Here is a 26820-nt window from a genome sequence, read left to right on the forward strand (position 1 = left end):
AATATTACAAACCTGTAACACATGTGATCGAAAGCTATTCAATGGGCCCTAGCTATTGTAAAAGAATTTCGTCTTTAGCCTCCAACTGCAAATGCACATATCAATTTGTCCTTTTTGCAGCCTTTTAGCTGTGATTGTGTGATCACTACAGGAGCTTGGTTATGATTGACATAGAGACTCCCACTGTAACAGCTGTTTAATACCTTAGATGTCGTAATCAATATGTATCAGCCCCAGGCATTGTGATCACCAGGGTGAGTGAATTTAACATGACAGCCTGGGGCCTAAGTAAGGCCTCCAGGACTGTCCTGTGATAGTGACTGTTAGTGTATATTGAGTATTTTACATGCACAGGCAGTAAAGTATTGGATTGTGATATTGTGACACAGACATAAAAATAAAAGATCATAAGTTAAAATTCCCAATTGGGACTAAACAAATAAAACTATGTCAAGTGAAATTAAATAAAATAGGCTGCTGCTGCCAAGGCAAATAAGATTAGGGGGGCATCAGAAGAGGTCTAGGGGCACATGACAAGAACATTGTTCTTCCTTTTTACAAGCCACTGGCCAGACCACACATGGAATATTGTGGACACTTTTGGGCACCAGTACTCAAGAAGGACATATCAGCGGGTAAGGGGGTAGGCAACTAAAGTAATAAATGGAATGGGTGGACTACAAAGGTGGGCAACTAAAGTAGTATATGGAATGGGTGGACTACAATACCCAGAGAGATTATCAAAATTGGGGTTAGTCACTTTAGAAAAAAGACGGCTGAAAGGCGACTAATAACTATGTATTTGTATGAATACGTAGTATAAAATAAGGAACAGACAATACATACGAAACAAAATATTGGGAAAAGACAATAAAAACATATTTGGTATTCCTGTAAGCACAATAACCTGGACTATAAGACTAAGGCTATTTTCACACTTAAATTTACTCTTACTTCTCTTCTCCATTGCAGGATTGAGACCGAACCATAGTGTTTAATTCCCTGTGAGTCTTTATAGCTGGATAGAAACGTGTCTTCCACTCTTTTCTATCGAGCTAAAAAGACTAACGGGGCGGAAACCTTGCGAGACGAAGACCAAAGAGATCTCTATTTGACACATTAAATGGGTTCTCCAAAACATAAAAAAAAGACAGGCGTAAAATTGTGTTTTATATATATATATATATATATATATATATATATATACACACACACACACACACACACACACACACACACACACCAACCTACTCCAGTGGCTCACTATCCAATGCTAGAGTCCCAGTGCCCACCACTCAGAACCTGGAAGAAGCTGGTGGGCAGTCATGTGCCGTCAATTGTGCACATGACCACTCATCCAATCACAGGGTTCAGCAGCTATGAAAAATCCCCATTGAAGCCTGTAATTGGCTGAGTGGTCACATGCACAATGAATAGTACATAACCGCCAGTCTGCTTCTCCAGGGTTCCGAGCAGCGAGCATCAGGTTCCAGTGCTGGATGGGGAGTGGCCGAGATAGGTGAATATAAGTGATGAGCGAGCATACTCGCTAAGGGCAACTGCTCAAGTGAGCATTGCCCTTAGTGAGTACCTGCCCGCTCGAGAGAAAAGATTTGGGTGTCGGTGGCGGGCAGGGAGCTGCGGGGGAGAGCGGGGAGGAATGGAGAGGAGCTCTCTCTCTCCCTCTCTCCCCCCCCCGCTGCCCCCTGCTGACTGCCGCTACTCACTGCTCCCCCGCGCCAGCACCCGAACCGTTTGCTCCAAGCGGGCAGGTACTCGCTCAACTCTAGTGAATATGTATTTTTTCTTTATTTTGCACCATTTTAAGCCTGTCATTGTTTTAAATTCCAGAAACGCCAGGAACCCTATGGCTTCATTTAAATGCCTTTTTCAACATGTAGAACCGTGCAATGGAGAGTGTAGGTGCAGAAGAAATACAACTTAACGTGTTTTTATTGTTGAATGGCATGAAAAAATGTAAAAAATAAACAATTTGCCATTTTAAAAATCTGATATAAATGGAACACTAATGTGATGCCTAAAAATTTTACATACCCCACAAATTTTTTTTAAAAGCCTGTGAATCCTGCTTCTCAGCACATTGATCGCTGAATTCATGGGCCTCTCTGAGGCTCATCACCACTTTCAAATGATAGAAATTGATATATCCCCGGGCTTAGCATCTCTGCTTCTATGCTTTTATACCCTCAGGGAGGCACTATGGGAGATCTGATGGAGCACTTTAATATTTAGCCATCCACTCAGTTCTAAGAGCATAAATGATGCTGGGGTAAGTTGTATTACTGTTACAGGGGTTGTGCTAAGTTATAAGCTTATCCTCTATTCATGGGATAGGGAATAACTATATGACTGGTGGCCATCTATCCTCTGGAACCCTACAGATCTCGTGAAAGGGGGTTGCAAAGGTCCCCACAAGAACAGAGCAAATCTCGTGCTTGCACGATGCCGATCCATTCATTTCAATGGGAGCATCAGAAATTGACATCTAGAAGCACTTGACAATCTCTTGTATCCCCATTGAAATGAATGGAGCCATAAGGTGCATGCATGAGTTCTGCTCCATTCATTTGGGGATCTTCAGGATCCCCATTCTCAGAATCTAGTGGGATCGCTGTTGAGACCACGGCCGTAAACATAGGGGATGCGGTTGCACCTGGGTCCAGGAGCCTTAGGGGGTCCATAAGGCTCCTCTTCTCCACATATGGAGCCCAGTACTATGAATAAAGCATTATAGTTGGGGGCCCTGTTACAGATTTTGCATTGGGGCCCAGAAGCTTTAAGTTACGCCTCTGCATGGACTTACTGCGCACCTTGCAATAAGGAGGAGACTGAATGGTGCCCTAGTCACACAAGCACACTGCAGATCCATTCAGTTTCAATGAGACTGCTGGAGATAGTTGAATGGCAAGTGCTCAGGTATTTCCATCAGCCACATTGACATTAATGGCGTGACAGCTACACATACTTAGCCAGTGCTTCAGTCATTCTGATGTCACTGGGGCGAACTTGTAATCCTGGCATAGCCCCTTTAAAGTCAGTGGAGTCCAACTGTCACCATTCTATTCTGTCATAGGACATATAGGCTAGACAGGAAACTGTTTTCATGCTCATATAATGGAGCAAAAAAAACGGAAACCCAAACTGAGCTTGAATGCTGTAATACCCAGCATTACATAAAGACTAACACCAAATGGAACTACATACACAACATCAAGTCTTTTGAATGCTGTGATTTTTATCAAAGTCAATCCACACATTTGCATCATAGCAACTGAGGTTTCATCGTCTCTAGTCCCGTTCTCCAAGCGGACGCTATTCATCTACAAATCTTTTCTCTTCTACGTATTCTCAATGTTTGATTGAGGTCCTCTGGATTGAAACATCACTCGTGGATTGCTTTTAAGATCATTCAAAAGACAAGACATTGTGTGTGGAGCTCTGCTTGGTATTTTTAGGAGTGGGACCCTAATCCAGTTCCAACCTCTATACAGGGTGATTCAAAAAGAATAGTGCATGTAAAGCTCATTTCTTCATACAGGAACTGACATACAACAGCCAGAATGACATGAAGAACCCTTAGAGTTTTTAATGCACCTTACAGATATTCCATGTGGGTACCGTTAATGATATGGCAAATGTTAAGTCAGTCTAGTTCTGCCTAGATCTGTCCCGGCGTGTCCTCTGTAATTGACTCCACTGCAACGGAGAAGCATTGCTTTAGGTCATCGAGTGACATTTGTGGTGCCCACATTCAACATTTGTGGAGTGCAATAAAAACTTGAGGAGTTCTTTTAGGCTTTATTGTCATTCTGGCTGTCAACTCATTCATGAAGTAATCAGCTTTAAGCCTCATGTCCAAGGACACGTACCTGTCCAGGTCTCTTTTTTCTGCACTGTGGATGTCTGCGTAAGTGCCAGCCGGCTCACCGGTGCATATGCGCAGTACAGTTTTGTTTTTTTTTTTACTTCTGCTTTCCTATGGGATCCGCAGCCCATCTGCAGTGTCAGCTGAAGACGGGCCATGGATCGGATGGCTTCCATTGACTTCAATGGAAGCCATCCATGTGGGAACCGTACTGAAATGGAGCATGCTGCAATTTGTTTTCCGGACCAAAGGAATCGCAAAAGAAATCTGCATGCTTTAATTCAGGTGTGGATGCCCATGCTTCCCAATGGGCGTCTTGAATTGCGTATCTTCCAAGTGGGTGCCCCCTGCGGATTCTGCAAGACAAATCTGCCCGTGCATAATTCTTTCTGAATCACCCCGTATATCAGTGCTGTGGACTGTGTTCTACTTTACCTAAAGAGTAATACATTACAAAAAAATATTCAGTGTTTAAAAAATCAATAGACATGACCCCTCTCAGTAGTGACAAATGTGACACTGCATCACATGAAAGCACTAGAATAGTTCAGTAAAGCCCTTCAATTACAGTTATCGTACATTAAGTATTTTAGTAAAGAAAGAAAACAAAAGCCATAGAAAAAAACACATTTGGCTGATATTTTAGCATATTGTGGAACGTGATATTACCACCGTCCTGTATTATGCTGTAATTGCAAAACTGATGGTTAAAAGACAGGAAGGATCAGCAAGGCGGCAAATGCAATGAGAATAATGTTACTCTGCAAAACAGCATAATAATAGCAAGAATTTTGTAATGTACTAAAATTTATAAAATGGCATTGGAAACATGAATCATACCTCTTGATGTGCGTATCCTCTCCTGCAATCAAATAGAGAAAGAATGAGTAAACAACGTGTTGATACAAAGAGGAGACCTTAAAAAATGACAAAATTATCTTTTTTTCTATACAAATCAGAACCGTCAGGTGCTTTTACCAGAGACGTAACTGGGAGCTTCTGGGCCCCAATGCTAAACCTGTAACAGGGTCCCCAACTATAATGCTTTATTCATAGTACTGGCTTCCCTGTATGGAGAAAAGAGGCCTTATGGGCCCCATAAGTCTCCTGGGCCCGGGTGCAACCGCATCCCCTGCATCCTCTATAGTTATGCCCCTGGCTTCTACTGTGTGGTTAGACTTGTCACTACAAAGGAGTTGAAATAATGCTGGAGAAAATAGTGTTCAAACTGTTTATTGCTGTGGTGATTCCATTTACTATACTGAAAACTACTAAAATGGAGTTGGTGATTGGAGTTCTAATCAGAGGAACAGAGTAGCCCAGTAATTCAGTATTCCTCAGCATTCATGTAGCCCCTCAGCTTTATGCCGCAGGGAGGACCCAAAAGTTTATAAATATAACTGGTTAGTTCTAGAGAGTTTAGAGAGTAGGTGTAGAGAAGGAGGTTGGTGAAGGAAGAAGATGAGCCAGAAGAGGAGATAGCTGGTTAAAGGACAGCTACCCACAGCTTCATCCCTGAGTCTAAGGGGAAAAAGGAAAGCTGCCAGATATAAGAAATACATTGGCAGAAAAGCGGTATCTCCAGTTTCCAAACTCTGAAATCCATATATATGAACATGGACTGCATGGGGCACTTCCTTATTTGCCTGGAACTGCAATTAAAGTAAGTTTTTGCTTATTCCTGGAGTTCCTTTCCACTATGGGGAACCTGCCCCATGCAATACCGCTATGCCGCCCTCCAGGAGCAGAGACCAGCACCGAACACCAAATTCCCCCACCATATTCTTCATTATAGTGTAGCTGGATGTGAGTCAGAATAATAGCCACTGTGAACCAAGCTGCTCCCTGCCCTCGCTTGCTACAGTTATAGTAAGTCATACTAATTTATGGGAATAGTACACAGTAAATTATCATTATTATGAATATTAACACGATTGTTAATGTGAAAATTAATTTGCAGTCCTTTCAATGGGACCGGAAACATTTTTTTTTAAAGGGAACATATTGCCAGCTATAAGCTCCATAAACTAGGTTATGCTGCTCATAATGCGGATTCCAAGGAGTCTGAGGATGTAATTTTTATACTCCCCTGCACCCTGTTCCTGAGCTGTCACCTGTGGAAGTTGGCACTAGCAGACTCATTTTTGCAGTAGTGCATGCACACTCCCATAGAGACTACTGTGTGTGCAAGCACAGTCTGCAAAGAGGAGTCTCTGTGCATATGTATAATGTCCTCTTTGGGAGTCTATGCACACAGCTGCAGAGAAGAGTCTGCTGCCACCAACTTCCACAGGTGACACCACAAGAATGGGAAGTTGCAGATTGTAAAAACTACATTCCTGGATTCGATGAGTTCCCTTTAATAACAGTCTTTGGTTAGAAGTATATAACTTTGATAATTCCAGGCTAGTTGTATGTACCGTAGTTAGAAGATGAGAAGTACAACAATTTTTTTGTTAATTCCCAGAATTTTTAAAAAATTTTCAAAATAAAGGTTACAAATAGAGATGAGCGAGCGTACTCGGAAAAGCACTACTCGCTCGAGTAATTTGCTTTATCCGAGTATCGCTGTGCTCTGGTCTGAAGATTCGGGTGCCGCTGCGGCTGACAGGTGAGTCGCAGCGGGGAGCAGGGGAGAGCGGGCGGGAGAGAGGGAGAGAAAGATCTTACCTCCGTTCCTCCCCGCTCTCCCCTGCAGCTCCCCGCTCCGTGCCGGCACCCGAATCTTCAGGGACGAGCACAGCGATACTCGGATAAAGCAAATTACTCGAGCGAGTAGTGCTTTTCCGAGTACGCTAGCTCATCTCTAGTTACAAAGTCTTATAAAGAAAAATGGTGTATACAACCTTACATCTTATATGCCAGTGGATAATAATTAGAGTCTACAGATGTAGAAATTGAGTTCAAATCTAGATTGCAAAATAGTTTGACATGAAAGTAAAAAAGACCTTAAACAAAGAAGTTATAATAGTTAACCCCTTAAGGACACAGCCCTTTTTTCACTTTCATTTTTTTTCTCCTCCTTTTCTAAAAATCAAAGCTCTTTTACTTATCTATTGACAGCTATTTGAGAGCTTGTTTTTTGTGGGGTAAGTTGTGTTCTTTTTAACGACACCATTTACTGTACTAAAAAGCTTTAAAAAATTTCAAAATAGAGTGAAATGGAAACAAAATGCAATTCCACTATCTTTGGGGGGGGGGGGGGGGGGAGAAGGTGTTTTTTGTTTTCATGGCATACACACTGTGGCAAAAATTACATGATCATTTTATTCTGTAAGACAGTATGATTACCACCGTACCAAATTTATATAGTTTTATTTTTGCTTTACCACTTTTAAAAAATATGATATTTTTGGGGAAAAAAATAAATTATTTTCTGCTGCTATCTTTTGACAGGCATAACTTTATTTTTCCATCAAGATAGCTGTGTGAGGGCTCGTTTTTGGTAGGACATCCTATAGTTTGTATTAGTATTTTAAAGTCCATATGATTTGTCAATCGTTTTTTTTAAATCTTTTCTTGGTGACAGGGTGACCAGAAAAACTGAATTCTTGCATTATGAATTGTTTTCGATAATGAGTTAGTTTAAGAGATTGGACTTTTACATATGCTCTGATCACTTTTTATTAAGGTTTTTCTTGGAGATAGAGTGAGAAGGCGAAAATTTAAATGACTAGTTTGTATCTGTTTTCTCTCAGTATGTAAATGTAACATCAGCTGATCTTTCCTGAGCTGTTGGAGGAATAAATAATCCAGGCTATCTATAAGCATAGAAATAGTGAGGGAACAATTAGCTAACAAATGAATTCAAGTCTGCAGGTCCAGATGAAAAACATCCTAGGGTACTAAAGGAAGTAGCTGAGGTAATTGCTGAACCACTTGCCATAATTGCTGAAAATTCCTGAAGAACAGGAGAAGTCCCAGAAGATTGGAGAAGTGCAAATGTTGTACTTATCTCCAAAAAAGGGAATAAGGTGGACCCAGGAAACTACAGACCTGTGAGCCTGACTTCTATCCAGGGAAAGATCTTCAAACAAATTATTAAACAACATATATGCAAGTACTTGGATTAAAATAAAGTAATTAACCAGAGCCAGCATGGGTTAGTGGCTAAAAAGTAATGCCATAGAAATCAAATTTTCTTCTATGACTGAAACGCTCACTGGGTTATTCAGGGAAATGCAGCAGATATAGTATATCTTGACTTTTACAAAGCATCTCATACCATCCATATTGGAAAACAATTACCAAATATGGGATCAACAAGACAATGGTTAGGTAGATTCACAACTGGCTTAGTGATCATACTCAAAGAATTGTTATAAATGTCTGTATATCCAATTGGAAGAAAGTCCCAAATGGAGTACCACAAAGCTCTGTCCTGGGCCCATTCTTGTTCAACATTTTCATAAATGATCTAGATGAGGGAATTGAGTGGAAACTGATCAAATTTGTAGATGACACAAAGCTGAGAGGAATCGCTAACACTAGAGAAGAGAAAGAGGATTTAAAAAGAGCTACACAAGCTGGAACAGTGGGCTGCAAACAATAGAATGGTATTTAACAGGTAGAAAGGCAAAGCCCTACATCTGGGCAAGAAAATGAAAAAAGCACATAGAGAATGTGAGGAATTTAGCAAAAAAGCAGCACGTGAAAAAGACTTGGGTATACTAATAAATCACAGACTGAACATGAGTCAACAGTGTGATACATCTGCAAAAAACACAATTCTGGGATGTATTAAGAGAAGCATAGAGTCTAGATCACGTGAGGTAATTATCCCCCTCTACTCTTCCGTGGTCAGACCTCATCTGGAATACTGTGTCCAGTTCTGGGTACCACAATTTAAAGAAAACATTGACAAACTTGAACAAGTGAGGAGAAGAGTTACCAAGATGGTGAGCGATCTGCAAACCATGTTCTATGAGGAACGGTTAAAGAATATGAAAATGATTTGCTTGCAAAAAAGAAGCCTGTTAGGAGACTTAATAGAATAGCTATCTACAAATATCTGAAGGGCTGTCACAGGGCAGGCAGATCTTCCCTATTCCTATTTGCACAATGATAGACTAGAAGCAATGGGATGAAAGTTAAAAAGAGCAGAAACAGATTAGATATTAGAAAAAGCTTTTTGACAGTGAGGGTGATCAATGAGTGGAGCAAGTTGCCATGAGAGGTGGTGAATACTCCTTCAATGGAAGTCTTCAAACAAAGGCTGGACAGAGATCTGTCTGGGATGATTTAGTGAATTCTGCATTGAGCAGGGTCATTGGGCTAGACCCAATGACCCTAGAGGTCCCTTCCAAGTTTAAGATGCAATGACCAAAAAAGTTAAATTCTGCGGTTGTGTATTTTTTTCTCTGATGACGTTCACCGTGTGGAATAAATAATGTATTACTTTGATAGATCAGACTTTTCAGCTCTTAGCAGCATGCAAACAGGCAATAATGCTGCTCTATACAGGAAGTTCGCACAGATGCAATCTACTGATGAACAACTACTCACAGGTCTAACATACATGAGGGGATGGCTGCTTAGTATTATATTTCCACATATATAAAGCTTCTACATGGTGCCAGTCACATGGTTACATGTAGCGCGACATGCTGGCTTACAGGCTATTGTTCATGCTCATTCTATTAGATCAGGCAAACTGCCCAGGACCTAAATGTATCACACAAATTGTTTGTGATTAAAATAAATACTATTTTGGAACTTTAAAAAAAATGGTACAGAAAAATTGTTGGAGATTTGGCCCATAACTATTCTTCTTTACTTTACTAACTTGCACTATAGATATTACACCTTATATTACTTTGGCTATTATGAGCAATTGCTCAAGGCCTCAATTTTCTGTTTGATGTTTAAGATTCAGGTACAAGCAAAGTCTTAATGCAGTTGTCTCATAAAGACAAGCCAGCCCTATCCATATATCCAACTTGGGCATATGGAGATCATAAAAGTGGGTCTCCTACTCAGGACCTCACTCCATGAGCCAAAACAAAAAGCCACTTTGAATTAGCAGTTCCCATTCTGGCAGGATTGAGCCCTTGTGTCGGGTAATGGAGGAGCTCTCTGCTTCCACCGAAAGGGATGGTCATTCATTTGAGTGCTTGGGAATGCTGAGAAACAATCCTGCCCTCTTCATTGACATGGATGGGAGAGGCTACACCTCCAGTTGTTATGTGAGCTTGAGACACCTAATGCATCACAGCTTAAGAACACCAAGAGAAACAGCGTGTTACCAGTGTCATCAGCAAGTACGAGGGACCTAACATAAAGCACCAAGAGCAGTGCCATTGTGTGGGATTGTAGTAAAGCTGAAGTGGCGGAGGCCAGCCACAGAGATGGCGTGGCATCTACATAATGTGTGGCTGGATACTCATGTTACGGAGTTTGGTTAGGGCCCCAACCAACAGAAGGGCCCAAGTTTAGATTCCTGACAAAACCCAGGAGTACACTGTATGTTTGCAATATTTTAGCACTACTAACACTGATGTCAACACAGAGGGAGGGTGGGAAATGAGAGAAGAGACTAGGTTTCTGCTGTGATGTGCTGACTCCCAGGGATGATGGCACTGCCTCTTTGATTCAACACAGCACATTTGCATACTGGAGGCGCAACCTTCAAAGTAAGAATTTCTAGTGAAGCTAACAGTCTCCTTTTGTGTACAACCATGTGTGCCCTGCATAACCCTATGGTGGCGGTTTTTAAACAATTTTTCTACTGACAGGTTCCCTTTAAATTGTAGGTCTGTTTTGGAAATACAGTAATACATTTATTTTAGCTAAAAAATTCCTGCTGCAACAAATTGTTCTTCGGCTGCTGGGAAGCTGCGGGGAAAAATAATTTTTTTCATGTTTCCCTGCAGCAAGTTTATAGATTGACCTTCACTAGTTGCAATTCACCTAATGAACATATTCTAAGGAGCTGCAATTAATATACTGCAAATCACAACATTTTGGGCATCATGTATTTAAACTGCCTGAGGCAATGGAATCATCATCCATAAAAATCTAGTCACAATTTTGTGCGTCCAACGCAGTTTAGAAAATGACAGCTGCACTCAAGTTCCTCTGCGGAACCATATTGATTAAACCTCTTTGATACATGGGGAATTTAAAACTAGCTTGGATTTAAAAGGTTTATATAGGATTACAAAAACATGGCTGCTTTTTTCTAGAAACAGTGTCACACCTGTTCATGGATTATGTCTCAGCTCCATTTAAGCGAATGGGAAGCTAAGCTGCAATAACACGACCCATGGAAAAGCGTGTAGCTGTGTTTGGAAGAAAGGAGCCATGTCTTTCTAATCCTGTACTGCAATAGCAGTCAATGTATGGAGATGTGTATACCATGTTCTTTTATTATGGCCTGTTACTTTAAAGATGGTGGTCATGGTATTGGAGATAGAAGTATGGCTTCCCAGGGAGGCAGTAGGAGTAACTGAAAATGGGTGGCCCCAGGAGAAGCTATATAAAGGCCCATTTACATGCAAAGACAATCTTTCAAACCAGGGGCGTAGTTAAAGGCTCATGGCCCCGGGTTCAAAGGTTTATCTTGGGGCCCCCAACTTCTCTTAAGCCCTTAATACAGAGGCATAACTTGAAGCTCCTGGGCCCCAATTCAAAACCTGTCACAGGGCCCCCAACTATAACACTTTATTCATAGTACTTGGCTCCCTATATGGAGAAGAGAGACAGCCCCCTGAGGCTCCTGGGCCTGGCTGTAAACGCATCCCCTGCATCCCCTATAGTTACACCAGTGTTTCAATCATTTGTAAGATTAACAGTTTTAGCGATAGTTTTACATTAAGTGTTAATGAACACTAATGTCCATTAACACTTTATCATCTTCATTTGCACGTAAAAGGGCCTATGGGAGCTGTTTGCAGAGCACGGCATGTGTTTTGAGCTCTGCACACAGCTCCACTGTTTTCGCATGGGCTGTCAGCAGAATACAATGTAATCTCCTACTCCCGTGCAGAACACAGCGTGCAGTCCCTGTTATCTCTCTCCTGCTGAATGACAGATTTTAAGTTCACCTTAAAATCATTGTTCACCCGAAGAGTGAACAATGGCAGTGTTTACACGCAATGATTAGTGCTCATATGCCATCGTTTTAACTAATATTGAGCTATAATCGTTGCATGTAAATGGGCCTTAAGATAGTGTGCTTAGCAGTAAAACATAATGAAATAAGAATCAGCTTTGAGCAGTTGACTGCGCTGTGAAGGAATAAAAGACATGCTTTGTGAAGAATGGTGCTGCAAGAGATCATCAAAAATTAGCTGTGTTGGCTAATAATGCTGTTATGGAAGTTGTGCTCTGCCTCCTATTGTCCCATATTTTTCTCTAAAAAGTTGCTGTTCTCCCGTGTATTCAACCTGTTTTTAAAGTTACAAGTTACAAACAACGCAATATATAATGTCAAACTCATTCTTTACCTCCTCACTGTCTGATAACTGGACAACCATGCTGAAGAGACTTCTTAGGAGTCACTCAGATTTGGTGCATATGCCCAAGTTGGGCCCTGCCCAACTCTCATCTCTACTGCTCAGTACTTCTGTATGATGCTCTATATTATGCAGTTATGTGTGTGTCACAGAGAAAAGAGCATGCATGGAGTGCATAGAGACATCATAGAAGCATTCTCCTCTCACCAGAATAAGGGCAATTAAAAATTAGCTGTACAGCTTGTAAAGGGAAAACTGCAGAAAAAATGCAGAATACAAGTTATATAATGGTCAGAAATAGTTATTCCTCATGTATAGAAACACAGCTTATTAAGAAGTAACTTGGATGTGTGGGTATACTTTAAAGGGGCTGCCCAGTAAAACAAATTTTTAAAATTAGATCCAAATGACTGAAAACAATAAAACAAAGGGTACTTACCTGTCTATAGCAGGGGTCCTCAACTTCAGTCCTCAGGGACCACCAACAGGTCATGTTTTCAGGATATCCTATAGTAAGAACACCTGTGGCAATGTCTGAGGCGCTGACAATAATTACATCACCTGTGCAACACTGAGGAAATCCAAAAAATATGACCTGTTGGCGGTCCCTGAGGACTGGAGATGGGGAACACTGGTCTATAGCACCAGCAGCCCTGGGATTCTGATGGCCTCTATTAAAAGCGAAAGTGAGGTGACCACTGACTGCCAGTCAGAGACTGCACTGTCACCACCTGTTCTCTTGGGGTCAGCACTTAAATCTTTGGTGCCATGAGTTCATAACAGTGATGCTACAGCCTTTGATTGGCAAGCAATGGTCACTTGACCTCCACTGTCAACATAGACCATCAGAATTGCGGGGATGAAGCACTGGATTGCTGGGGTTGAGGACAGGTAAGCTATTTTTGTTTTTATTGTTTTCCGTCATTTGCATCTAATTTTAAAAATTAGTTTTTAACTAAACTTTAGGTTTACAACATTTATATCAGAAATAAAATCCTGATTTTCAGTACAACTTTTATTTTTCTTCTCGTTAGGGGACAAAATGTCATAATTGCCCTAAAAGCAAGAGACATTTGGCATTTTATTTCTAGAGGATCCAACATGTAAATGTTTTGCAACAGAAATCGCTAGCAGAAACTCACTAAACCATTACTTGAAATGTAAAAGCTGTACAAATTGTTAAATTAAATGCTTCACTAGAACCCATGTTAGCTACTGGAGGAACAAGGGCAGCACAACGTCGAATGCAGCTGGTTTTCAGCTGCTGGCTATTTTGGGAAGATTTGTTTCATTTATATTTAAAACAACCGGTTCTAAAATGTCTGTGTCTACCAACAAGATGGAAAAGTCAGGAAATGGCAACAAAAAAGAATATAATTACAATTATCTCTTTGCTCACAGCATATCCTTTACAGATACAATATAGCCAAAGTATCACTTAAACACTTATATTAAGACATGCATTGTAATTACGTTGCTACTGTACATTGTGGATCTTTGTTACCTACTCATGAATGTGTCACCATGTGTTTTCTTTTATGTTTTTTCTTATGAAGCTAGGCTTGTGGAGTTTCCTCTTAGCTAAAACATCAGAATTTTCTGTCTCAAGCTGTTTCTATCACAAAAATCAACTCACATGCAGTTATGTAGCAAGCTATGAAACAAAAGAAAGTTTTTACTTGTATATTATTTTAAAGAGGATGTGTGACATGACTGTTATGTGCCATACAAAAGAGTGTCAGTGGACACCACATCACCTGCTATAAAGACCCTTGATCTTCTGTTCCAGGGCTTGCTAAAGCTAAGTGCTCTTCATATATAAGTGTCTGAAGGTTGGTGTTAATCAAACAGTGAATTATTCTGCATGGATCATTGGATAGGATGAAAGGAAGGCATCTTGTTGTCCGGGGCTCTCCTAGGTTGGGGAGATAGGGGCCTGATCTCAGCTTGCCTCTTTCGGGTGCTGCCAATAGGATGGGAAGTGTTATCTTCTTCCCATGGAGTCATGTCAAATATGTGATCACGCAACTCTGCTGCAGGTCCATAGGCCTGAAATTGGCTCAATTGCAGGCTTGCAGCGTAGAAGAAAGTGGCTCACGATGAAGCATACTTCAGTCCTCTTGATGCTACTCAAACTATTTATTAAACCATGAAAACAAACTTGTATCTGCAATTTCGGAGGTACGATTCTTATAACCAAATATTGCAGAGTTAAACAACAAAGTTTTAGCTTACCCTGAGTTTGAAGGCTATAATAATTTCATAAAAGAAGTTCTTAATACAGTTCACTCTCTTTCCCAGCAATGTGTGTAATAACATTAATAGAAATGTCCTCACCAAGGATGATGATGTGAGAATCCACAAGAGAAACCCAAGTTGGGTACAAAGGATGCCAGGTGAACAACCATCTATCATCCAATGGTCAGTGGGGATACCTCAGTAGCACTGATGTCTAGTGGAAAAAAGAAGTGTCTCAGCCATAGGCTGCAACACTTCAGGCCGAGCCTGTGGGCCTGATGCAGCACATGACAGGATGCTGCACATAGAGGAACCTCTCTCCAACATGGAAGACCCATTGGTCATAGAGGAATATCCTTGTATGTCACATGTGTTAGCTCATAGCATCCTGATGCCATATATGTGGCCCCACAGCCAATAGGAGTTACTTCATGTATTCTATTACAATAAGTTTAGAGAACTTTTCATTGGGTTGATAACTGTCCAGTGGCAGATCCTTTGTAATGCCTTATACAACTAAAAACTTGCTATTCTATCACTGCATAACTTGCTGTCCAATTGGCTAATTGGTCCCTAGGGATATGCTGTCTTCACATGAACAGTGTCAGTATGCTAGTTTCTTAATAAATACTTGAGAAGGACATGCTGCTTAGCACAAAGCATATTTGTTTCAATTGCCCCAAAATTAGAGTTTGGAGGCTATTCAATGGGTGCAGTAATAATCACATACATACATCATAAGGCACCTAAGAAAAATCTAATAATTTGTCCTATGACAAATCTTCTTACATCTAGACTGATGCTTATACAGCACACACCTTATGTTAGATGTACGTTCAGGGACATATTGACCAGAACTCTTTAAGACATATCTTAAGAAATGAAAAGCTCACCTACACAGATGTATTAATCGTTAACATGATTGGGTATCATGATAACTCAATTTACAACCCTTGCTTTATCTCAAGGGCAAAGACCACTCAACACATAGATCAATTGATAGCCATGGTGAGTCCAACTTCTCTCAACCCAGGCGATCAGTCATTATCACTGGGGAAAGCCACAGCTGCAGTTGTAGTGAAAATATAGCATTACATGATAGTCATTCAAATGAATGGCCATTCATGTAATGGATAGACATGCCAGATCCATCAGATTGAGAATTGTTCTTAAAGAGCAGCATTCCTTATTAGCATATATTAGTATTAGAAGAATTAGGAACCATCTTCCATGACTTCCAACCAAATGTTCTAATAGTGAATATGGACAAAGATTGCTGTCTTGGGACAGCCTCTTCAGGTAATCATGTATTGCTGGTACAGTAGTGGTTTAATTCTTCAATTAAAGGAGTTAGCTCATAAAGACAACTACTGCTCCTATACCCTATTAGGGGATATGTTCATCAGTGGGCTGTCCAATGCCTGGTATCTCCCTATAAGCCATAATGAACAGTCACTCTGCATGACTGGCTCCCATTCTGGTGAATGGGAACCATCCTTATATTACAGGGATAGCTATTCATCTGAATGGCTGCTATGTAGTACTACATTTCCCCTGCAGCAATTGCCTGGCGGGCAATCAGGATCCGCTGTTTACCATGGGTTTCGGGTATAAAACTGCTATGGCAGACACATTTTCACATTTTCAAAGCGGTTATCTCTGATGAGTCAATGCTTTTAAAGCAACATTCCAGGCAGATTACCCTTCAGCGTAAAAAAAAAAAATTATTTGAGATTTTAAGTAGAGATTTTAAGTAGAGGGGACTGTCACGTAGCAGGGCAAGGCGAGGGAAAGGAAGGCCTTAGATTGTAGAATGACTGGTAGTCAACTTTCCGAGACTTTGCACGTCAACCGGACAAGCGACTATCACCTACAGCCATCCGCCTGGCCCTACACTGTAAACCAATTTGTCCTTTACTGGACAAGAGGATAGAGGGGAAGGGACGATACCTATCAATTCCACCTCTGTCCTCAAACACTTTGCAGTATTGCAAGCTGGCAGTCGTTAGAATACAGGCTGATTTGTACCCAGCTTTCTCAGGCTTCTGCACGCATGCAAAGCAAAAGCTCAAATCACCCACCTGACCCATTCTAACGTGATCCAGATCTCTACAATATGCATACAAAAATGCTGCCACCACTAATTTTGTAACGGTAAATTGGAACCTGATCTATGAATTATTAATATAATCTTCGGAGAATATGGTTTTGTGTTAACATGGACGAGGCTCACTAATTAATTTAAAGTTTAATTCTCAAAGAAAAGAGCAGTGCTTATTTACAGAGAAATACAAAAATGATGTTACAAGATAATCGGCAAGAAACTTACAAATTATATTACAGACAGTAAAATAGCAGCGATTAAAATAAGAGTGTCCCCATTCTTATGCGTGAAGTCTCGCGGGATATGATGGGGCAGTCATCATGTATAGTGACCTCCAAGTGGCTGAACCCGAGCACACGTCCGTGTAAGATTTTTAAACGCATTCAATAGCAATTTTAAACGCACCCCATCATTACAATAAGTGTTGAGGTGTGTTAAAAATCACTGAAACGCACTTAAATAGAGCAGTCAGTGTTCGAAAACCACCCGTTTGCTTGAACTCTTGTCTGAGAAACCCCATTGAAATCAATGGAGGCGTTTTACGGCGTTTCAAACACTGTGCTAAGTGCTGTAAAAAATGGCCCACGTGAGAGTGGCCTATTAGAACAAGCGCATCTTGATAACCTATTATCCAAATTTATTTATAACCCTCACCCCACCATTGCCATCAAATAAACTTTTTATTTGATTCCTAAATTTCATAAAAAGACTATCCTAATACCAGCAGACCAATAGTATTGGGCAACGATATGTAACCCAGAATGCAAGCATTTATTTAGACAAAATGTTGACCCCCCTGTCAGCACACTTCCCGCATTTCTTCAAAATACAAAAGACACCATTGCTAAAACACATGAGACTACTGTCCCCAGTAAGGCATTACTTGTTTCAAAATTTTAGAAATCCCATATATTTGGTATCATTGTATCCATAACAACCTGTACAATAAATTGAACATACTATTTATCCTGCACAGCAAAAAACGTAAAAGCAACCCCTAAAAACAGGGGCAAAATGCATATTTTGGTCTTTTTACCTCTCTAAAAACACAATAAAAGTGATAAAAAGCCGCATGTGCTATAAAATGATATAAATGAAATCTACAGCTCATCATGCAAGAATCAAGCCATCACAGAGCTCTGTCCATGAAAAAATAAAAAAATTATGGAACTTTGAATGCAGCAATGTAAAAATAATAATAATATGCTGTGTGATTAACGCTGTAAAATAAGAAAAAAATTAAAGCAATAGCGGAACTGATGTATTTTCTCTTCCTGCTGTCAAAAAATAATAAAAGTTTTATAATACGTTATATACACCGAAAATGGTACCTATAAAAATACAGTTTGCCACGTATAAAACAAGCCCTCGTATGATCATATAAACGGAGAAATAAAAAAGTTATGTCTTTTGAAAATTGAAGATGAAAATCCCCAAAAAATCTTTACGTCCTCATGGCCAAAATAATCCATGTCTTTGAGGGGTTAATGACGGTATTCAAACAGGGTTTTTCTTGAACTTTGGGCAATTTTGGTGTTTATGATTGTTAACAGGTCCGGTGTACACCCTAAGGCACTTCTTGTATACTTAATGGATTTTTTTTATGATATGCTTCATTCTTCCTGCTTCAGATATATTGCTGATTCATAGTCCTGAAAGGTTCCATCTTTGTTTCATCACTCCACAGAACAGAGTCACAAAACATTTGTGGCTTATTTATATGCTTTCGAACATATTGGAGCTGACTTTTCTTGTGCTTTTTTTTGTCAGAAGACATATACATCTTGAGGTTAGGGAATGAAGATCTTCAGGGTTTAGTATGACCTTACTATGTAAATGGAAGCCTCAGTACCTGCTGCCACCAAAATCTTGCTGTAGATCTTTTGCAGACACTGGAGGTTTTTAATCACCTACCTCCTCGGGAATCTGGTGGTAGCTAGTGATACCTTTTTCCTCCTACCACATTCAAGTAGTATAGTTAGTATTTCCTTAACTTTAGACTTGCAAACTACATTTCCAACTGTATCTCTATGAACATCCATTGCCTTTGCGAGTATTTTGTATCCGTATTTGTACAAGACAATAACCTCTTCTCTTAACTTTTTGGACCACTCTCTTGACTTAAGGGCCATTTACATGAGACTATTATCATTTAGAATTGTTCAAGCTCCTGTGGAAATTGAGTGATAGTCATACCATGTAAATGCATGCAGCGACTGAACAAGAGTTGTTCGGTCGTTCAGTTTCTGCATGTAGAAAACTGAACGATGAGCCATTCAGTGTAAACAGCAGTAGTCCACTTCTAAATGACTGCCTGCTTACAGTGAATGGAGGCAGGTGGAAGAAGAGTGCTCCCTGGCCCATTCTGTCTCCATTGTTTGCCCGACATGTTGTACCATGTAAATGGTGCATTAGCCATATTTCTAACATGCAATCAAACATCACAGTCAACAAAACCCTAATCAGTCCAGGTATTTGGTACATTTTATCTCAAGCACACTTGATGCTACTAATGAATCCCTTGATTAGTTGCATCAGGTGTGCTTGAGACAAAACAAATATGTGCTTTTTCAGTCATTGTCTTCAAGGCGTTGAATGATTCTAAGTCTACGATAGTCATTAAAAGTGGCATTTTATGTTGAATTTGGAGAAACCACTGTTATATTAGTTGTGTTAAACTATTTAAATTGTTTTTGGTTTGGCTCCAAAGAAAAATAGCTTAAAGTTTGTAAATTTGAGAATAAACCTAATTTGTAATGGGAGTTGAATAATTTTGATTGCAACTGTATGTATAATAAAGCTGTTAACACAAATCTAAAATAATTACATATTATTCACTGAGCATAAAACTCTTTAATATAGTTCATGCTTCTTGAAATGCTGATAATGGCTGCTGATGAGGAGGTGGAACCCTTACACATATGTGACGCTACTACATATTTCTTAAGATTTAATTGTTAAGATTTAATGCCAGCTTTGTGCAGTAATATTACCTTGTTTAAATAAACTTACTGGAGCTATTGATTGTGAAACACTCTGAAGTACAGGATATAACAACAATGTTACATGACTCCAGTGTAGCCCATAGAACTTTACATTGTGTGATATTAAAAACCAAAAATAAAAATGAAAAGTCATATTCTGAAGAAAAAAATTATTTTAAATAGGCTGACAAGAATGAAATACAAATTGCTTTACACAAAGGAGCTAATGGAGCCACTGATTACACGCACAGCATTTCCAAGCACTTGCCAGAAGTAAATGTATTAGAGATAAAGCTGTGATTTTTAATCAACATAACTATAATTTTCGATACCATGTCATGGCGGAAATGCTATTATTTATGTGCGTCTCTGAATGTTAGAGCTGTACAGATCATGATAGAGGGAAAGTATGATTTTCAATAGTAGCTTATTTTGTGCCCCTTCAACCCATATTATATGGAAATCTGGATGTACAGTGACTCTGATTAGTAACAATCCATATGGACTCTCAACTTTATTTACAGAATGAGATACCCCGGGCCAATGGGTCACAAGTTACTGATTTCCTGTTCTTTAGTTATTAAAGTGTTGTTTGTTCAGCAATGACAACTCCTAAGCCCTGTATCCGTCAGGTAGCCAACAACCCAGAGAACTGGGAAAGTCCTAAACTCGCTGCCTGCGGTCCCTTATACACCCATAATACAGACAGAGAAATATGGTCTTAACTAGAGATGAGCGAACGTACTCGTCCGAGCTTGATATTCGTGCGAATATTAGGGTGTTCGGGATGCTCGTTACTCGTAACGAGTACCACGCGATGTTCCGGTTACTTTCAGTTTCCTCTCTGAGACGTTAGCGTGCTTTTCTGGCCAATTGAAAGACAGGGAAGGCATTACAACTTCCCCCTGTGACGTTCAAGCCCTATACCACCCCCCTGCTGTGAGTGGCTGGGGAGATCAGATGTCACCCGAGTATAAAAATCGGCCCCTCCCGCGGCTCGCCACACATGCCTTGTGAGTTAGCTGAGGGAAAGTGCTGCTGCTGGTGCTGCTGTAGGGAGAGCGTTAGGAGTCAGTGTAGGCTTCAAGAACCCCAACGGCCCTTCTCAGAGCCACATCTACTAGTGTGCAGTACTGTGTTAGCACAGTATTTTTTTTTTTTTTGTCCAAAATTGGATCTGCAGAGCATTGCGCCCAGCAATAGGGACAGAAGTGGGGGTTAGGCAGGGAGAGTGTTAGGAGTTAGTGTAGGCTTCAAGAACCCCAACGGTCCTTTCGAGGGCCACTTCTATCCGTGTGCAGTACTGTCCAGGCTGCTGTTAGCAGTGTTGCATATTTTTTTTTCTTCTCAAAACCGGCTGTGCAGAGCATTGCACCCGGCATTAATACTACAGGGATATAATTGTGTAGGCAGGGCCAGAAGACATTTATTATTCATTGAATACACGCAGTGGGGTCTTCCCTTTGCTAAAAAGGAAAAAAATTATATTTGGCCAGCCTGTGTCAGTCCTAAGGTCTCCGTGTACGTGTGTGCTGCGTGTACAACGTACAAAAATCAGACGCAACCAGCTACGCTTTACTGCAGGCTTGCGCCATTGTCTTTCCTGACTGGCAAATACCTGCTCTGCTAGAGTTAATAACTCTGCTACACTATACTTGTGTGACACTTTTTGAGGGCCACACCACAGATATTAAACTTCTTGTTCATTGAATATACGCAGTGGGTGCTTCCCTAAGCTAAAAAGGAAAAGAAATTATATTTGGCCTGCCTGTGTCAGTCCTAAGGTCTGCGTGTACGTGTGTGCTGCGTGTACAACGTACAAAAATCAGACGCAGCCAGCTACGCTTTACTGCAGCCTAGCGCCATTGTCTTTCCTGACTGGCAAATACCTGCTCTGCTAGAGTTAATAACTCTGCTACACTATACTTGTGTGACATTTTTTGAGGGCCACACCACAGATATTAAACTTCTTGTTTTTCATTGAATACACGCAGTGGGGTCTTCCCTAAGCTAAAAAGGAAAAAAATTATATTTGGCCTGCCTGTGTCAGTCCTAAGGTCTCCGTGTACGTGTGTGCTGCGTGGACAACGTACAAAAATCAGACGCAACCAGCTACGGTTGAGTGCAGCCTTGCGCCAATTTCTTTCCTGCCTGGGAAATCAAATCACTGGTAATACAGCATGCTGAGGGGTAGGGGTAGGCCTAGAGGATGTGGACGCGGCCGAGGACGCGGAGGGCCAAGTGAGGGTGTGGGCACAGGCCGAGCCAGTGCGGTGGCCAGGGGTAGAGGCAGGGCCAGACCGAATAATCCACCAACTGTTTCCCAAAGCGCCCCCTCGCGCCATGCCACCCTGCAGAGGTCAAGGTGCTCTACGGTGTGGCAGTTTTTCACAGAGACGCCTGACGACCGACGAACAGTGGTGTGCAACCTTTGTCGCGCCAAGATCAGCTGGGGAGGCACCACCAACAGCATGCGCAGGCATATGATGGCCAAGCACCCCACAAGGTGGGACGATGCCCGTTCACCGCCTCCGGTTTGCACCACTGCCTCTCCCCCTGTGCCCCAACCTGCCACTGAGATCCAACCCCCCTCTGAGGACACAGGCACTACCGTCTCCTGGCCTGCACCCACACCCTCACCTCCGCTGTCCTCGGCCCCATCCAGCAATGTCTCTCAGCGCAGCGTCCAGACGTCGCTAGTGCCACAGTTTGAGCGCAAGCGCAACTACGACGCCACGCACCCGCACGCTCAAGCGTTAAACGTGCACATTGCAAAATTGATCAGCCTAGAGATGCTGCCGTATAGGCTTGTGGAAACGGAGGCTTTCAAAAGCATGATGGCGGCGGCTGCCCCGCGCTACTCGGTTCCCAGTCGCCACTACTTTTCCCGATGTGCCGTCCCAGCCCTGCACGACCACGTCTCCCGCAACATTGTACGCGCCCTCACCAACGCGGTTACTGCCAAGGTCCACTTAACAACGGACATGTGGACAAGCACAGGCGGGCAGGGCCACTATATCTCCCTGACGGCACATTGGGTGAATTTAGTGGAGGCTGGGACAGAGTCAGAGCCTGGGACCGCTCACGTCCTACCCACCCCCAGAATTGCGGGCCCCAGCTCGGTGGTGGTATCTGCGGCGGTGTATGCTTCCTCCACTAAAGCACCTTCCTCCTCCTCCTCCTCCTCCAACGCAACCTCTGTCTCGCAATCAGGATGGTCAGCAGCACATCGCCAGCAGTCGGTGTCACGCGGCGTGGCAGCACAGCGGTGGGCAAGCGTCAGCAGGCTGTGCTGAAACTACTCAGCTTAGGAGAGAAGAGGCACACGGCCCACGAACTGCTGCAGGGTCTGACAGAGCAGACCGACCACTGGCTTGCGCCGCTGAGCCTCCAACCGGGCATGGTCGTGTGTGACAACGGCCGTAAGCTGGTGGCGGCTCTGCAGCTCGGCAGCCTCACGCACGTGCCATGCCTGGCCCATGTCTTTAATTTGGTGGTTCAGCGCTTTCTGAAAAGCTACCCCCACTTGTCATACCTGCTCGGAAAGGTGCGCCAGCTCTGCGCATATTTCCGCAAATCCCACACGCACGCTGCCACCCTGGAAACACTGCAACATAGGTTTAATCTGCCAGTGCACCGACTGCTGTGCGACGTGCCCACACAGTGGAACTCTACGCTCCACATGTTGGCCAGACTCTATGAGCAGCGTAGAGCTATAGTGGAATACCAACTCCAACTTGCGCGGCGCAGTGGGAGTCAGCCTTCTCAATTATTTACAGAAGAGTAGCCCTGGTTGGCAGCCATCTGCCAGGTCCTTGGAAAATTTGAGGAGTCTACCCAGGTGGTGAGCGGCGATGCTGCAATCATTAGCGTCACCATTCCTCTGCTATGCATCTTGAGAAGTTCCCTGCAAAGCATAAAGGCAGACGCTTTGCGCTCGGAAACAGAGCCGGGGGAAGACAGTATGTCGCTGGATAGTCAGAGCACCCGCCTGTCTATATCTCAGCGCGTTGAGGAGGAGGAGGAGGAGCATGAGGAGGATGAGGAGGAGGGGGAAGAGACAGCTTGGCCCACTGGTGAGGGTACACATGCTGCTGGGCTGTCATCCTTTCAGCGTGTATGGCCTGAGGAGGAGGAAGAGGAGGAGGAGGAGGATCCTGAAAGTGATCTTCCTAGTGAAGACAGCCATGTGTTGCGTACAGGTACCCTGGCACACATGGCTGACTTCATGTTAGGATGCCTTTCTCGTGACCCTCGCGTTACACGCATTCTGGCCACTACGGATTACTGGGTGTACACACTGCTCGACCCACGCTATAAGGAGAACCTTCCCACTCTCATTCCCGAAGAGGAAAGGGGTTCGAGAGTGTTGCTATACCACAGGGCGCTGGTGGACAAACTGATGGTAAACTTCCCATCCGACAGCGCTAGTGGCAGAAGGCGCAGTTCCGAGGGCCAGGTAGCAGGGGAGGCGCAGAGATCAGGCAGCATGTACAGCGCAGGAAGGGGAACATTCTCCAAGGCCTTTGCCAGCTTTATGGCTCCCCAGCAAGACTGTGTCACCGCTCCCCAGTCAAGGCTGAGTCGACGGGAGCACTGTAAAAGGATGGTGAGGGAGTACGTAGCCGATCGCACGACCGTCCTCCGTGACGCCTCTGCCCCCTACAACTACTGGGTGTCGAAGCTGGACACGTGGCCTGAACTCGCGCTGTATGTCCTGGAGGTGCTTGCTTGTCCTGCGGCTAGCGTCTTGTCAGAGAGTGTGTTTAGTGTGGCTGGGGGAATCATCACGGATAAGCATACCCACCTGTCAAACGACAGTGCCGACAGGCTTACACTCATCAAGATGAACAAAGCCTGGATTTCCCCAGACTTCTCTTCTCCACCAGCGGACAGCAGCGATACGTAAGCAATACGTAGGCTGCACCCGTGGATGGAAGCTACGTTCTCTCTCACCATCCAAAACGGGGACATTTCTGCTTCATCAATCTGTGTCTAATATTCCTCCTCCTCCTCCTGCTCCTCCTCGTGAAACTTCACGTAATCACGCTGAACGGGCAATTTTTCTTAGGGCCACAAGGCTCACTCATAATTTTTCTAAACAATTTTTATATGTTTCAATGCTCTTAAAAGCGTTGAAACTTTAACTTGAACCAATTTTTCGTTAAAGTGGGCTGCCTCCAGGCCTAGTTACCACTTAAGCCACATTAACCAAAGCGATTAATGGGTTTCACCTGCCATCTTGGTTGGGCATGGCCAATTTTTTTGATGTACATTAGTACTGTTGATACAGCAATTTTTGTGGGCCCTCGCCTACAGTGTAATCAAATGAATTTTTAGCCCACCTGCATTACAGCTGACGTTACATCCGCTGTGTTGGGCAATGCAATGGGATATTTTTGTGTATCGCCGGTGGGTTCCAGGGAGCCACCCATGCTGTAGGTGCACACGGAGTTTAACCTACATCTGTCCACTTGTAAAGAACCCCAGTCTGACTGGGGCATGCAGTGTGGGCCGAAGCCCACCTGTATTAAGCACGACATTACTACCTCAGCTGTGTTGGGCAATGCAATGGGATATTTCTATGTACCGCCGGTGGCTTCCTGGCACCCACCCATGCTGTGGGTCCACAGGGAATTATAAATGCATCTGTTTCCACTTGTAAAGAACCCCAGTCTGACTGGGGCATGCAGTGTGGGCCGAAGCCCACCTGCATTAAGCACAAGATTACTACCTCAGCTGTGTTGGGCAATGCAATGGGATATTTTTTTGTACCGCCGGTGGGTTCCAGGGAGCTGCCCATGCTGTGGGTCCACAGGGACTTCACAATAGGGAGTTGTACCTGCCTGTATCTATGAATTAAAAACCGCGGTCTGACTGGGGCATGCAGACACCTTGACAGAATGAATAGTGTGTGGCACATAGGTTCCCCATTGCTATGCCCACGTGTGCAGCTCCTGATGGCGGTGGCACAGGATTCTATTTCTCATTGCTTCTGTACAGCATTGTGGGCTATCGCCCCGCCACTTTTAAAGAGGGTCGCTGCCTAGCCGTGCCAACCTCTGCAGTGTGTGCCTGCGGTTCCTCCTCATGGCAGACGCACTTCTAAATAGACATGAGGGTGGTGAGGCATTAGGGCAGCTGAAGGCTGCGCAGGGACACTTTGGTGTGCGCTGTGGGGGGGGGGAGGGGGGGCGGTTGGGCAGCATGTAACCCAAGAGAAGTGGCAGTGGAGTGTCATGCAGGCAGTGATTGTGCTTTGTTGGAGGTAGTGTGGTGCTTAGCTAACGTATGCCATGCTAATGAGGGCTTTTCAGAAGTAAAAGTTTTTGGGAGGGGGTGGGCCCACTCTTGCCGCTATTGTGGCTTAATAGTTGGACCTGTGAACTTGAGATGCAGCCCAACATGTAGCCCCTCGCCTGCCCTATCCGTTGCTGTGTCGTTCCCATCACTTTCTTGAATTGCCCAGATTTTCACACAAGGAAACCTTAGCGAGCATCGGCGAAATACAAAAATGCTCGGGTCGCCTATTGACTTCAATGGGGTTCGTTATTCGAAACGAACCCTCGAGCATCGCGAAAAGTTCGTCCCGAATAACGAGCACCCGAGCATTTTGGTGCTCGCTCATCTCTAGTCTTAACCCTTTCCAATCCACTTTCTGACGTCTAAAGACATTATGATTTAAGGCTGTACAGCTATGATGTTGGAAGACGTCCATCAGGGTTCTCTTACTGTATATTGCCAGCCTCTCTGCTGTCGGAGCCTATCCAACGTGTCACCTCATGCAGTACTGGCTTTAGCCAGCATAAAGTGCTGCTGTATAACGGCAGAAAAAGAGTAAGTCCCCTAGGAAAACCAGAATACAAATTAGATTGGAAAGGGTTAATGTGGTCTTCAGAAACTGACCCATGGTCCAGTAGTTTTTCTTTGTTTAAATTCATGAGGTTTTAGGTTTCCTAACATTCTTCTGTGCACTTGATCCTTCCCTTTATTTGAGCTGATCTTCTTCCAACAAATGAAAATTCATTCCTATTGATAAACTGATTGTACAACCAAAATGTTCATATAAAGGCCCCATTGCTTACAAGAATTATCGCTCAAAATTCGTCCAAAGAGCTGAAAATGAGCGATAATCGTTATACGTAAACATGG

The 26820-nt window shown here is 42.9% G+C and overlaps 1 protein-coding gene across 1 annotated transcript in view; it reads right to left on the reverse strand.

Moving 5' to 3' along the window:
* Positions 1–26820, reverse strand: part of PCDH15 (protocadherin related 15) — a 1187477-nt gene that overhangs the window by 25023 nt on the left and 1135634 nt on the right. The window contains exon 32 of the mRNA XM_066601652.1: positions 4727–4748. Within this exon, the coding sequence (XP_066457749.1) occupies positions 4727–4748 (22 nt within the window). The remainder of the gene's footprint in view (positions 1–4726; positions 4749–26820) is intronic.

The sequence above is a fragment of the Eleutherodactylus coqui genome, chromosome 4 (genome assembly GCF_035609145.1).
Source record: "Eleutherodactylus coqui strain aEleCoq1 chromosome 4, aEleCoq1.hap1, whole genome shotgun sequence".
Classification (NCBI taxonomy): Eukaryota; Metazoa; Chordata; class Amphibia; order Anura; family Eleutherodactylidae; genus Eleutherodactylus; species Eleutherodactylus coqui.